Source organism: Sycon ciliatum, chromosome 9 (assembly GCF_964019385.1).
Source record: "Sycon ciliatum chromosome 9, ocSycCili1.1, whole genome shotgun sequence".
Lineage (NCBI taxonomy): Eukaryota > Metazoa > Porifera > Calcarea > Leucosolenida > Sycettidae > Sycon > Sycon ciliatum.
The window spans coordinates 6,007,402-6,022,495 of NC_088651.1; the positions used below are offsets into that span (position 1 = coordinate 6,007,402).

The window sequence follows — 15,094 nt, forward strand, 5'->3', positions numbered from 1 at the left end:
TTATGTGTCTGTTTTCGCTACAATCATTCTCTAGTTCTGTAGGTCATGTATGGTATCACTCATGCGTGAAATCATGTGATCATCAACCCTGTTTTTCCCGGGCTTGTGCTCCTGTGCACGAGACGTATGCTTCAGATGTATGGCCTTTTTCCCGCTGCACGGCATCTCACGTGCAGAGTTTTTCCGCGTGCAGTGCTCTAGCAGCTTTGGGTTTTGTTGTTGTTTTTTATTATTCTCCTTGTCTTGGAAAGAGTTCATGGTGAACAGTGGTTGAATCCAATTCTAAGTTACTTCTCAGTTTAGCAGTGTCTTATGTCTGATATTCTTAGTGCATCCAAGATAATCCAAGATGGAGTTGGTGTTTTGAGAGTGAGAACTCGAACCAGTAAAGTTTGTCTCCATTGTTGAACGTGGGTTCGGAAAGTATCCGCAGTCGGTATTACAGTTACGGTACTGATGCAACCTGGTTCCGGGGAATACGGAACATAGTGGTCCTTCGAGCCGGATCACGTCCACGATGGAGAAGCTCAGGCGGAGTCAGCGCACGACGAAAGGCGTCGCAGCGCCAAAACTCGGGTACACAGACACCCAGCAGGGGCGTAGCACCCGCTACGACTGGTACGACCATGGCCGTACCACTTTTCGAAAAGTGTGGTCCGTCCGGAACGTGCAAAACCGTAATAAAAAAATCAGGATCCATCTATGCATATGCGCATCAGACTTTGACCTTTTTCTAGACTCGTACTCGTAGATCTGCCATGCATCTGTGCATGTCCATGCACGTCTCTTCTGCCCGTGAAATAATTCTATGACTTATAAACTGTGCCAGAAGTGTGCCAGAAGTTCCCAGAACGCATGATTTTGCGTCTTTTTTACAAAATTTTCCCGGGGGAGGGCCCCCGGACCCCCCTCCAAAACGGCCTTCGGCCGCGCCGATCTTTGGTCGTACCACTTCCAAAACCCCTCCTACGCCCCTGCCCAGTCCTACGCCGGTGCTAGTGGTGGAGATGACAGGATGACCGAAAGTAGAAGCCAAGCCGTCACCGCGAATTCAGCAGACAGGCTCAGCGCCAGGATAGCCGTGTTACAAGCGGAACAGGCTGTGGCGGAAAAGCGGCTGGAAATCGCCCGGTTGACGGAGCAGGCGATGTCGGAAGCCGAAGGGACGTTGAGGGAAAGGTCCGTTGAGACCTCCAGCTCTCCTGCGATGCGAGAAGAAGTCTTCCAGGAAGCGGGTGAGTTGCATGAGGCGGTTGCAGCCCAAGATACGTCGCTTATCGACTTTGACGATGATGTAGTTGCACCTAGTTCAGTTGCTGTTCCAACACCAACAGAGTCACACACGGTAGTCGGTGTAGAATCTCAGCCATCAGAAGGAGAGGCTTCCCATAGATCTACGCACGTAACGTCAGAATCAGCAGTAGGTCTACACCATGCAGAGGCCTGTCAGGCTAGCACACCACCACCGGTAGACGTAGTGATAGACGCACATGTAGAGAGGGACTCAGATGTCCAGCATGTCCGTGCATTCACTCCGGCACACAGCTACCACTACCAGGCACCGCCATGCGTAGTCCAAGATCCGATTCATGAACACCTGAATGAACCTCCGTTTCATCAACCAGAACCGCAGGCACAGGCACAGACACAGGTACTTCAAAGAACGATTGAACACACCACTGCTGTTGTAGCCGATGCCACTTACGCTGACTATCTAAGCGAGTCCATTCAGCGGGGAATAGGGCCCGAGCCCTGGGATAGGACATTCGTAGAGCGTCAGCAACTGCCGAGATCCAGTACTGGCAGTAGTCTACGCAGTGTAGAACGTGAGTTCCGGGCCAAGGAAGTTGCGTATCAGCAGCAACTACTACAGCTTCAGACGATGATCGATGAATCCGCGATCGTCGAGAAGCGGCGCCAGCGAGACGCTTACGCACTGCAGACGAACCTAGAGGAAGCTGAGGCGAGTAGGGCAATGGTCGAGCTAGCGTGCGACAAGCAAGCCAGGGATCTTGCGGCAGAACGAGAACGCAACGATGAGCTGGCCCGATCGATGACAGAGCTGAGGCAGCGGCTATTCGCAGCGGAGTATGCCCTACGAGAAAGCCGTGCCAGACAACGACGAGCGCCGAAGTCTGGTAGTGTCACTGAGCCTGTTAGAGAAGTACAAGGCTTACCGGTAGTGCAACCACAGCCTGCACAGGTCCACGAGGAGAGACGTGAGCGCTGCGAGTCGACCGCAAGCACAAGGCATAGCGGTATCCCGAGCACTACGTCACCCAGTCACCCACACGCATCCATGCCAGTACCCGCACCACGAAAGCACCGTCGCGACACGAGTGCACGTGCACGCGGCTACATGACAGTCTCAGACTCCGACTCAGAGTCAGGGCCACGTGGATACTCTAGTGCCAGAGCTACGGAGACGTGTACCGGTGGTAGGGGCGCAGCAAGTAATGCGAGTGAGGTCGAAGACGCGTACATGAGTGGTTGTACCTCTACTACCGGTACTATTACTGGCAGCACAGTTAACAGCAATCCTGCGCGTCAGATGGCAGACCTGGCCAGTGAGTTTGTAGGTGCAATCACCCAGGCCCTACGTCAAGGGCAGACCTCCCAGGTCGAGAATAGTAACGCTGGCATCAGACAGCTGGCTGCACGCCAGTCATCCACCAGCAGCAAGCTGCCAATCTTCTCTGGCAAGCCGGAGGAATGGCCCGCGTTCCTCGCGCTGTACCGAAGCAGCACGGAGCAATGCGCATACTCAAACGCAGAGAACGTCCAGCGCCTGCAGACCTGCCTGAAGGGACCAGCCCAGGAGGCAGTACAGCTGCTCCTGGCCGTGCCAGACAATGTAGACGAGGCCATCCGGACACTGGAGCGTCGTTTCGGCCGGCCGGAATTGGTAGTGAAACAGCTAATCGAGCAGGCCAAGGCGCTGAAGCCAGCCAGAGCAGAGGACACGGACGCCCTGCACTCCTTGGCCACATCTGTGAGGAACATCGTCCTCACTATGAAGCTGCTAAAGAGCCATGGCCACAGGAACAACCCTGCGCTCCGTGATGAGCTGGTGGCCAAGCTGTCGCTCCCCCATCGAATGCAGTGGGGCGAGTATGTGAAGGCCAAGGGCCTTAGTACGGATGAACTAGACCTTGGTGTCTTGTCTGAGTGGTTGGCCGAACGAGCGGAAGCCGCCTCTCTGGTGACACCAACCTCCACCAAGACGGCCGCCGTTCAGCCAACCCCACCGCCTAGAAGGTCAACGACCCTGGCCGCAGTAACAGCGGGCACTACCCGCGACGCCACCTCTGACTCCCCAAGGAAGAAGAGGAGCTGCAGGAAGTGCCTGGAAGAGCACGCAATGGCACAGTGCAAGGAGTTCCAACAGCTACCCGTCCAGAAGCGATCAGAGCTGGTGCGCCTCTTGGGCCTGTGTGTGAACTGTCTACAGGACGGCCACTTCGCCAGAAATTGCACCTCGAGCCACTGCAGGAAGTGCAAAGGCAAGCACAACACGCTGCTCCACAGGGACGACTCTGACAGGCCTAGCAGCGGTAGCCAACAAAACGCCGCTCGCACCAACACCGCGAATATGGCTTCTGCAGCGAGCGCCCTGCATGCCGAAACCCCAGCAAACCTACCAGCTCTGATGACGACTGTGGGGACAGTGAGATGTGGAGACGTCGAGCTACAAGCAACGATCATGCTGGATTCTGGGTCCACCTGCAGCTTCATCACCACCGACATGGCTGAGAAGCTGAATGTCCCACCCGGTGAGACCACGTCCGTGCGCACGACTGTTCTCGGTGGCAGCTGTCTGCAGCACGAGTCCAGGATCGCCCCCATAGAGATCTGTCACAAAGACTCAACTGCAACAACCCCAGTGCAGGCGGTCGTTCTCCCTCAGATAACCGCCGACATGCAACGTGTGGACTGGGATGCGCAGAAGGCAAGCTGGCCACACCTGCGCGGGATGAATCCGGATACCCCAGCTAACCCAACTGTGGACATCCTACTGGGCCTTGACGTTCCACAGTTGCACGCCTCGCTAGCCGAACGCCGTGGGCCTGGCCATGGTCCAATCGCAAGAAAGACACCACTCGGATGGATTTGTTTCGGTCTCCTGGAGGGGAGCGGAACATCGGCGGAACCAACCGTCCACCACGCCACACATGCCGCGACCGCAGAGCCCACCGAGCCAACCCTGGAGCTGAATGCCATGGTGCGTAGCATGTTCAATTTAGACACCATCCGCTCTACAGCCACGGGAGAGACCATGTCTCGAGCTGAGCGTGAAGCCGAGAAGGTGACTGACGACACCATGAGCCTCAACAACAACCGTGTCACCATTGGCATCCCGTGGGTCGCTGAAGACAGAAAGCCTCACGTGACCTCGAACAGACCGATGGCCTTACAACGACTGGCGAGTCTCCAACGGTCCCTGTACAAACGACCTGAGCTCGCAGCAGCGTACGCCGGTGTCATCCAACAGTACCTGACGAAGGGGTATATCCGCGAGGTACCCGAGACGGAAGTGCACAACGATGCGGATGACCAGTGGTTCCTACCCCACTTTCCCGTGATCAAGGAGGACCGCACCACCACCAAGGTGCGGATAGTGTTTGACGCGGCGGCCAAGAAGAACGACGTCTCGATCAACGAGGAGATGCACGCCGGCCCAGCACTACAGAACAACATCGTGAGTTGCCTACTCAAGTTCTGTAAGGAACCTGTGGCTCTGATGGCAGACATCAGCGAGATGTTCCTGCAAGTGGAGCTGGCTGAGAGAGACCGCAGGTATCACCGATTCCTGTGGGAGGTCGACGGAAGAGCCAAGGTGTTCGAATTCCAGCGAGTGTGCTTCGGGTGTAAGGCGTCGCCATACCTCGCCGGAAAGGCCGTCCAGGCTGTCGCGGCCACCTATGCCGCCGAAGGGTCACCCACACGACCCTGGCCGCAGTAACAGCGGGCACTACCCGCGACGCCACCTCTGACTCCCCAAGGAAGAAGAGGAGCTGCAGGAAGTGCCTGGAAGAGCACGCAATGGCACAGTGCAAGGAGTTCCAACAGCTACCCGTCCAGAAGCGATCAGAGCTGGTGCGCCTCTTGGGCCTGTGTGTGAACTGTCTACAGGACGGCCACTTCGCCAGAAATTGCACCTCGAGCCACTGCAGGAAGTGCAAAGGCAAGCACAACACGCTGCTCCACAGGGACGACTCTGACAGGCCTAGCAGCGGTAGCCAACAAAACGCCGCTCGCACCAACACCGCGAATATGGCTTCTGCAGCGAGCGCCCTGCATGCCGAAACCCCAGCAAACCTACCAGCTCTGATGACGACTGTGGGGACAGTGAGATGTGGAGACGTCGAGCTACAAGCAACGATCATGCTGGATTCTGGGTCCACCTGCAGCTTCATCACCACCGACATGGCTGAGAAGCTGAATGTCCCACCCGGTGAGACCACGTCCGTGCGCACGACTGTTCTCGGTGGCAGCTGTCTGCAGCACGAGTCCAGGATCGCCCCCATAGAGATCTGTCACAAAGACTCAACTGCAACAACCCCAGTGCAGGCGGTCGTTCTCCCTCAGATAACCGCCGACATGCAACGTGTGGACTGGGATGCGCAGAAGGCAAGCTGGCCACACCTGCGCGGGATGAATCCGGATACCCCAGCTAACCCAACTGTGGACATCCTACTGGGCCTTGACGTTCCACAGTTGCACGCCTCGCTAGCCGAACGCCGTGGGCCTGGCCATGGTCCAATCGCAAGAAAGACACCACTCGGATGGATTTGTTTCGGTCTCCTGGAGGGGAGCGGAACATCGGCGGAACCAACCGTCCACCACGCCACACATGCCGCGACCGCAGAGCCCACCGAGCCAACCCTGGAGCTGAATGCCATGGTGCGTAGCATGTTCAATTTAGACACCATCCGCTCTACAGCCACGGGAGAGACCATGTCTCGAGCTGAGCGTGAAGCCGAGAAGGTGACTGACGACACCATGAGCCTCAACAACAACCGTGTCACCATTGGCATCCCGTGGGTCGCTGAAGACAGAAAGCCTCACGTGACCTCGAACAGACCGATGGCCCTACAACGACTGGCGAGTCTCCAACGGTCCCTGTACAAACGACCTGAGCTCGCAGCAGCGTACGCCGGTGTCATCCAACAGTACCTGACGAAGGGGTATATCCGCGAGGTACCCGAGACGGAAGTGCACAACGATGCGGATGACCAGTGGTTCCTACCCCACTTTCCCGTGATCAAGGAGGACCGCACCACCACCAAGGTGCGGATAGTGTTTGACGCGGCGGCCAAGAAGAACGACGTCTCGATCAACGAGGAGATGCACGCCGGCCCAGCACTACAGAACAACATCGTGAGTTGCCTACTCAAGTTCTGTAAGGAACCTGTGGCTCTGATGGCAGACATCAGCGAGATGTTCCTGCAAGTGGAGCTGGCTGAGAGAGACCGCAGGTATCACCGATTCCTGTGGGAGGTCGACGGAAGAGCCAAGGTGTTCGAATTCCAGCGAGTGTGCTTCGGGTGTAAGGCGTCGCCATACCTCGCCGGAAAGGCCGTCCAGGCTGTCGCGGCCACCTATGCCGCCGAAGGGTCACCCACACGTACCATCATCATGGACAACCTCTATGTGGACGACCTACTCGCGTCTGCGCCAACGCCAGAGGCGGCGGTGGGCCTACGTACTGACGTCCAGGAGACACTGGCCAAGGGAGGCTTCCATCTACGGAAGTGGATGTCGAACAGTGCAGAGGTCATGAAGTCTGTGCCAGAAGCCGACCGGGCGCCGAACACGCTGATCTCGGTAGCTGACCACCAACACCCCACGCTACCCTGCGTGAAGACGCTAGGAGTCGCCTGGGATGCTGAGAGCGACCATTTCACGTTCAAGTACCAGGTGCCCGTCATCACGCAGTACACCAAGCGCACTGTCCTGAGCAAGATGGCCTCTCTGTTTGACCCACGAGGGCAAGTGTCACCATACACCATCCGAGCAAAGGTCATGTTCCAGGACGCCTGCCTCCGCGGGCTGGAATGGGATGAGGAGTTCGCAGAGCCCGAGGCTAAGGGTTGGAGGAAGTTCTTCGAGGAACTGCCCAAGCTAGAAGCCGTGAGAGCCACCAGGTCATTCAAGGACCCAGACCGGGATCCGGCCGATGCAGAGCTCAGCCTCCATGTGTTCGTTGACGCATCCGACGCAGCAGTCGCAACAGCAGTCTACGTACGGGCGAGTTATCCAGACGGCATGGCTCGGTCCACGCTGGCCATGGCCAAGGCTAAACCAGCCCCGCTACACCGACAGTCGATCCCCATGCTTGAGCTACGAGCAGCTGTACTCGGCGCCGAGGTAGTCGAACAAGTCGCCCAAGCCCTCGGCATCAGCTCGTCCGACATCACGTACTGGAGTGATAGCCTCAATGTCCTGTACTGGCTTCGCTCACACAGCCGCCGTTTCAAAGTCGAGGTGGGCAACAGGGTCAGCAAGATCCAAGCACTGTCGGACCCCCGTCAGTGGAGGCACGTTCCGACATCAATCAACCCTGCGGACAAGGGCACCCGGGGGCTATCTGCAGCCCAGCTCGCATCCGATGACGACTGGTGGCATGGCCCGAAGTTCCTACGCGGACCCGAGAGTGCATTCCCGGCGCGGCCGATCGAGGTTCCCAGTAGTCTGCCGGCAGAGCTGAAGAAGCGATCCGCTATGTCGTTCAGCGCGGTTCCAGGGAAGTACCAGCTTGACCCCTCCAACTTCTCGTCTTGGACGCGGCTCATCCGTATCACCGCTTGGTGTCAGCGCTTTGTACGTAACGTCCGTATACCGAGGGAGGCTGGCGCCAACAGACCAACACCCGCTCCACGACGCAAGTTTGGATCTGCCAAGTCAGTGAACGGTATGACAGTACCCGCTCTCTCCCCTGCAGAGGTCCAGGCGGCCGACGTGTTCTGGGTACGGAAGGCCCAGGAGGAGGTGTATGGCAAGGTCATCAAGCGACTGGAGTCCGGCAAGGAACCCGATCCCAACGAGCCATTGCTGAAGCTGCGACCCCAGCTGGAGGAGGTACATGGCACAACCGTACTGACGGTCGGTGGGAGACTCACCACTGCACACCATCTGCCGCTGACGACAAGACACCCCATCATCCTGCCACCGAAACATCGGGTCACAGCCCTGATCGTGGATGACGAAGACGAGAGATGTCAGCACTCCATGGGTCCCAACCACCTGCTGGCCAACCTCAGCAACCGGTACTGGCTGATAAACGGGAAGTCCGTTGTGCGACAGCATCGCCACAGGTGCGTCAAGTGCCGACGAGGCTACGCGAAGGCTTTGACTCCAATCATGGGAGGGTTGCCGGATTACCGGACCTCGTCACCACTTATCGCCTTCAGCAAGGTGACCATCGACTTTGCCGGTCCATTTCTGACGCGCCAGGGACGAGGCAAGGTGCAGCAGAAGCGGTATATCTGCGTATTCTCGTGCCTGCTGACCAGAGCGGTACATCTGGAGCCCGTCAACTCGCTCGACACAGATGGGTTCCTGATGGCGATGACCCGATTCTGCAAGAGGCGTGGAACCCCGGAGTTCATAGTGACAGACAACGGGTCGAACTTCACCGCCGCAGAGCGACAGCTGCGCGAAGCCACCTGCACGATAGATCAAGACCGCCTAACCACCCACTCCGAGCTGCGAGATGTACAGTGGCATTTCAACCCACCGAGAACGCCCCACTTCGGTGGTGTAGTAGAAACGATGGTCAAGGCAGTCAAACGCGCACTCTGGCATGTGCTGCACCAGGCTGGCCTCACGGATGAGGAGTTCTCAACAGCGCTGGTACATGCCGAGGCAATGCTGAATTCCCGTCCCCTTACCACCGTATCATCTGACAGCGACGATCCAGAAGCGTTGACGCCAAACCACTTCCTGATGGGACGCGCGGCTGCAGTCACACACCTCGAGGCGGAGACAGAGGATCTGGAGAAGGTCCACCCCAGACGGCGCTGGCTGTTTCTACAAGTGCTGACAAGGCAAGTTTGGAAGAGGTGGCTGCGCGAGATGGTCCCGGCGCTAAACGTCCGGTCCAAGTGGTACAGGAAGGCAAAAGACGTCGAGGAGGGTGAGGTCTTCCTTGTCATGGATGAGAGTACTCCGCGCGCGACATGGCCTCTGGGACGCGTCACAGCCACATACCCAGGGCAAGATGGTGTCGTCCGTGCAGTCAACGTGAAGATCAAAGGCAAGGAGTATCGACGATCAGTTCATCGCCTCATCCCACTGGAGGTAACAGAGGGTGAGGTGGAGCTCGACTCCGAGAACTGCCCAGCCACAGCCAACGTCAATGTGGACAATGTCACCAGCTGAGCGAATAGTGGATGGTGGTACGGCAGTGGCGATGAGGTAGTAAGGCTGTGACTGTAGTGTTAGCAAGCAATCCACAATCAGAGTGAACAATACATCCAACCGGCTAGATAAGACGTATCCTCGTTCCCGGATATGTCTAGTGACATTACGGCATGCATTTGACACAATGATGTTAGGTGTGACATCCAATAGCAGTTCCCCAGGAGTTAGAACATCACTCGGAATATTAGTTTGTCTCACTCGCATACATTGATTAGGCTATGATTCGTTCGCGAGGGAGGTATGTCGGAGTCGTGGTGACGCCTGGTACCGTTCATGTATGATTTATGTGTCTGTTTTCGCTACAATCATTCTCTAGTTCTGTAGGTCATGTATGGTATCACTCATGCGTGAAATCATGTGATCATCAACCCTGTTTTTCCCGGGCTTGTGCTCCTGTGCACGAGACGTATGCTTCAGATGTATGGCCTTTTTCCCGCTGCACGGCATCTCACGTGCAGAGTTTTTCCGCGTGCAGTGCTCTAGCAGCTTTGGGTTTTGTTGTTGTTTTTTATTATTCTCCTTGTCTTGGAAAGAGTTCATGGTGAACAGTGGTTGAATCCAATTCTAAGTTACTTCTCAGTTTAGCAGTGTCTTATGTCTGATATTCTTAGTGCATCCAAGATAATCCAAGATGGAGTTGGTGTTTTGAGAGTGAGAACTCGAACCAGTAAAGTTTGTCTCCATTGTTGAACGTGGGTTCGGAAAGTATCCGCAGTCGGTATTACAGTTACGGTACTGATGCAACCTGGTTCCGGGGAATATTGAACGTGGGTTCGGAAAGTATCCGCAGTCGGTATTACAGTTACGGTACTGATGCAACCTGGTTCCGGGGAATATTGAACGTGGGTTCGGAAAGTATCCGCAGTCGGTATTACAGTTACGGTACTGATGCAACCTGGTTCCGGGGAATACGGAACATATGGAACTTGACTTTCTTCATTTTTTGCTGTTGTTATGAGTGCACAATTTATCTTATTTATTGCCATTTTACGACTATTGTCTCCTCGTCGTTTGTTAAATGCTTTATTATTATTATTTTTATTATAATACTCATAAAAAGGACACACTTCAGGCTCATTACAAACATCTTGAAAGTTTTTGTCTTCACAAGTATACTTTCAAGCCTTCTCGTCAGGTGAAATACAGGCAAGGTAAAAGGAACAGGAACAGTGGATTTAATACAGTAAGAAGGTGGTAAAACAGCGCAAAAACAAAAAAGAAAGAAAGAAGATAGCTAAAGTAAACAGCGAAAATTGCAATAATGACACAAAGGTGCAAATGCGAGAAAACTCACTAAGCGTTACATGTAGTGCGACAACAAGAGACAACCACTGGACATACATGTAACTAACGAGGTTTTGACGACCTACCTAACAGCCTAACCCTGACGAGAAGGCTTGAAAGTATCCTTGTGAAGACAAAAACTTTCAAGATGTTTGTAATGAGCCTGAAGTGTGTCCTTTTTATGAGTATTATCGCATTTTTGTCTCAGAGGAAACTGTTTATTATAATAGGTATAGCAAAAATCTATGGGAGTCAATAGGGAGTGATAAAGAACAACAAGGCTTTTTGCTGCTACATGTACATGTACATGAACATTGTACATGTTGAACATTGTACATGTTGTACATGACATTGTAGTTCATGCTCTCGCAATCATCAGGCAACATGGCACATGTACACTGTACACTGTACAGTACAATGACACATACACATACATGTACACACATGCATTGTATGTTCCATGGGTAACCATGGTAACTGCATGATTGTGCATGTACAGGGGGGGGCTGGGTAAAATAAAAATTTATGCTCTTCGAGTCTACCAACCGTGGATTTGGATGGTTGTAGTAAAGTCACTGTTTCCGAACACGGACGGTGTCCTCCAACTTACAACCTGTCAACCAACATGAACAACAATAGTCAATACAATGACTTTATGTACTGTTGTACAATCATCAAAATCATGTACAACCATGTACAGATGTATCTATGGCTATGAGTATGACTATGAAAGTATGATCCTTGCCCAAGCTACATGTTCATGTCGCTGTGCACATGTGCCTGCTGGGATATGGATGTGAACTCAACTGGTACATGTACATGTCATCAGCTAGATTATCTACTAGTACTAGTAGTAGTACAGGTATTGACACTATTGTACTCCCGGCCCTGCATGTCATCTGGTCATGGTGCTGGAAAACCTCGATACACTCATCATACAGCTAGAGTCGAGAGTAGAGTGGCACCTACTGTACTACTAGTACTAGGAGACCCAGGTGCTCGAAGTCCGTACACTTTTACAGTGTGTGTTTGCCGAGCTGAAACTCGCACTAGCAATCATCACTTGCCAGAATCCTGCTCGTGGATGGAAGGTATCTTGTCTAAGTTTGTTCTGAGGCCAGGCTCGATTGAACCAGGCCATCTTTCGATCCGATCTGAGTGCACTGACAGAATGTCGACATCAGTCGACAGCTACATGTACATGTAACATGTACAGTGTAGATGACACAAGTAACATAGTAATACTTAGTTAGTTACACTTACAGTACCAGGTAGTCAATGTGTAGCTCCACGTGACATGGTGCTATTTTCCCCCGTCAAACAGAGACATGTATGATGTACAAAACGCACTTGTTCTAGTTCTACCTAATCCTTCACATCAGTCAGCTTAGAGACGTAGATCTACGTCTAGAAGTTCACAGACACAGAAGAAGAAGAAAACTACCAAAACTACCCTGTCACTTGACGCTACACGCGTGCACGGTATCATTGAGACATGTATGTACATACTACAATAAAATTTTAATTATTGTAGTACTCAGAAACTACGCAGTGCAACGTCATTGTGACTGTACTATACCTGTAGCTGTGACTGTGTACACCGAACAGTAAAAACAGAATGCACACAATAAGTGAATAACAGTGCACATGATCGTACGTGCAGACGTCTACCATGCATGGTCTACGGTCTAGACGTGCACGGCGTCCCATGATGTAGATGTATGAACATAGTCATTGAACACCACGTAGAGTACTAGTACTAGGCCCATGGGCATGGACGCATGGGAGATGTCCAATCACCGTGATCTTGGTGATCACTGGCGCAGGTGACACAAGAAGCTGTACTACTAGTACTGTACTAGCTGGTGGCGGTGCGGTGATTTGGCCTTTGACTCTCTTTGACAAGTGCCGCGCTCTGCAATCATCGTGCATATTTTAGTCCAGTGCATGCTAGCATGCAGAAGACTGACGTGACAGCCACGTACATGCTGCCAGGTAAAATACATGACTCGTAAGCACTTCACCTACACTACAGCCAGTACCTCATTCTGCCAGGACATCATTCTGCCAGGACATCATTCTGCCAGGACATCATTCTGCCAGGACATCATTCTGCCAGGACCTCATTCTTATCTGCCCTGGTACAGCCCAGGTCAGAGAAATCCAGCCTCCTGAGCATAACCATGATAACAGCGCCAAGGCGCTACGCGGCCATGCACCACAAACACCGCGCGCTGCTCAGGTTCTTGACTTGAGCGCGGCGCTACTTGAGGCATGATGTCGGATTTCTTTCGGGAGAACTGTAGAAGCTGCTGCACTATTACTTTAGTATTACTAACAGTTTACCTTCTTGTAGTGTACTTTTAGTTGTATTTAAAATGTTGTACTATAATATGCATCGCAAACTAAGCGGGCATATATTGTATCTAACTCTTCATAAGTTCCCCCTAGTCTCTCTCTCTCTCTCTCTCTCTCTCTCTCCTCTCTCTCTCTCTCTCTCTCTCTCTCTCTCTCTCTCTCTCTCTCTCTCTCTCTCTCTCTCTCTCTCTCTCTCTCTCTCTCTCTCTCTCTCTCTCTCTCTCTCTCTCTCTCTCTCTCTCTCTCTCTCTCTCTCTCTCTCTCTCTCTCTCTCTCTCTCTCTCTCTCTCTCTCTCTCTCTCTCTCTCTCTCTCTCTCTCTCTCTCTCTCTCTCTCTCTCTCTCTCTCTCTCTCTCTCTCTCTCTCTCTCTCTCTCTCTCTCTCTCTCTCTCTCTCTCTCTCTCTCTCTCTCTCTCTCTCTCTCTCTCTCTCTCTCTCTCTCTCTCTCTCTCTCTCTCTCTCTCTCTCTCTCTCTCTCTCTCTCTCTCTCTCTCTCTCTCTCTCTCTCTCTCTCTCTCTCTCTCTCTCTCTCTCTCTCTCTCTCTCTCTCTCTCTCTCTCTCTCTCTCTCTCTCTCTCTCTCTCTCTCTCTCTCTCTCTCTCTCTCTCTCTCTCTCTCTCTCTCTCTCTCTCTCTCTCTCTCTCTCTCTCTCTCTCTCTCTCTCTCTCTCTCTCTCTCTCTCTCTCTCTCTCTCTCTCTCTCTCTCTCTCTCTCCTTTCTCTCTCCGTCATTCCTCTCGTCCGTCCCCCCCCCCCCCAATTGTGCTTGCTATGTACGCCGATCCCGAGACCTTTGGTGGGGGGGGAGTCCACCGCACCTCACCAGCGCCGCTCATGTAGCGCCTACAGACCCATGGTCGTTTTTTTGTTTTGTCTTCGTTTTGTTTCCCCCTCTTTTACTAGAAGTATGTGCACTGTTGAGAAAATTGAACTACATGTAAGTAACCAACTTAGTTACTTGCTCACTGGCAAAACTAATACAGATCGCGTGGGTCTCCCCGAGAGAGGGGAGCTGGAGATAGATTCAATCCAAAGGAAATCTTTGAAATACATGTATGACTCAATTCATTGGCTATTACTAGTAGTACTAAGTAGTAATTTACTACTTGAGTACATTCTCAACCCGTTACCATTATGTGTTCTCAGCCCACTTAACTTAATGCACGAAGCATACTGTATAACTACATGTATAACTATAAGTACACATTTTCTTTCACGAAATCTTTCGTTAGATCACTCCACCAGCAGGTTCGTTACGTACTAAATTTCGTTTTTGGTCGAGGTCTGTCACCCCGAACGTTCAGAAGGGGTCACTTTAGCTTGGTACAAACGTCAGTTATTTCGTCCTCCAAGCGAATATAGCGAAACGAAACTACGTGTATGTACATGTACTTATACGGTTAAATTAACACACCTGCACAGCAATGACACTTTGGAGTCTTCCGTTACGCCTCTAGACAGCTGTTTCGCTCCTTCGAGCTCATCAGTGGAGGAGGATATTTTGGAGTGTAAAGGAATGATCATTATTTATACAGCTGAAATGGCACAAGTACGGGCTTTCCACATAGAATATAGGCATGTGCAAGCTGCTAAATGTGAGAATAGTGTGACGAGCTATTGTACACTCTCATTGGCGGAGGAACACACCATACAAACGACGTAAACCTTACGCGGAAACTATCATGGAAAGAGAAAAGTATAACTTACTCGTTATGACTAACAGTCCACATCCTTGTCAGTTTTGTGCCTTGTTGTCACACTATCTGACTGTATATTATCTCGTTACCTTGGTGGACTGTATTAATTTTTGTATTTTATTATATTTAAGGATTTCCCTAAGGCTTCATTTCATTCTTCTTGCAGAAGATCCCCTCGACAGGCCTTAAAAGGCTGTCGAGGGGATCTTCTGCAAGAAGAATGAAATGACAGGCCTTAAAAGGCCTGTCGAGGGGATCTTCTGCAAAAAGAATGAAATGACAACTTTATGTAGAGGGAGCAGTTAATCGAGGATAGGCTAAGGAAATAGA

At 52.4% G+C, this 15,094-nt stretch overlaps 1 protein-coding gene across 1 annotated transcript; it reads left to right on the forward strand.

The window, feature by feature from the left end:
• Positions 1-5,043: 5,043 nt before the first annotated feature.
• Positions 5,044-9,384, forward strand: LOC135824205 (uncharacterized). The gene has a single exon (XM_065336937.1). The coding sequence runs from the start codon at positions 5,044-5,046 to the stop codon at positions 9,382-9,384; it is 4,341 nt and encodes a 1,446-aa protein (XP_065193009.1).
• Positions 9,385-15,094: the final 5,710 nt, after the last annotated feature.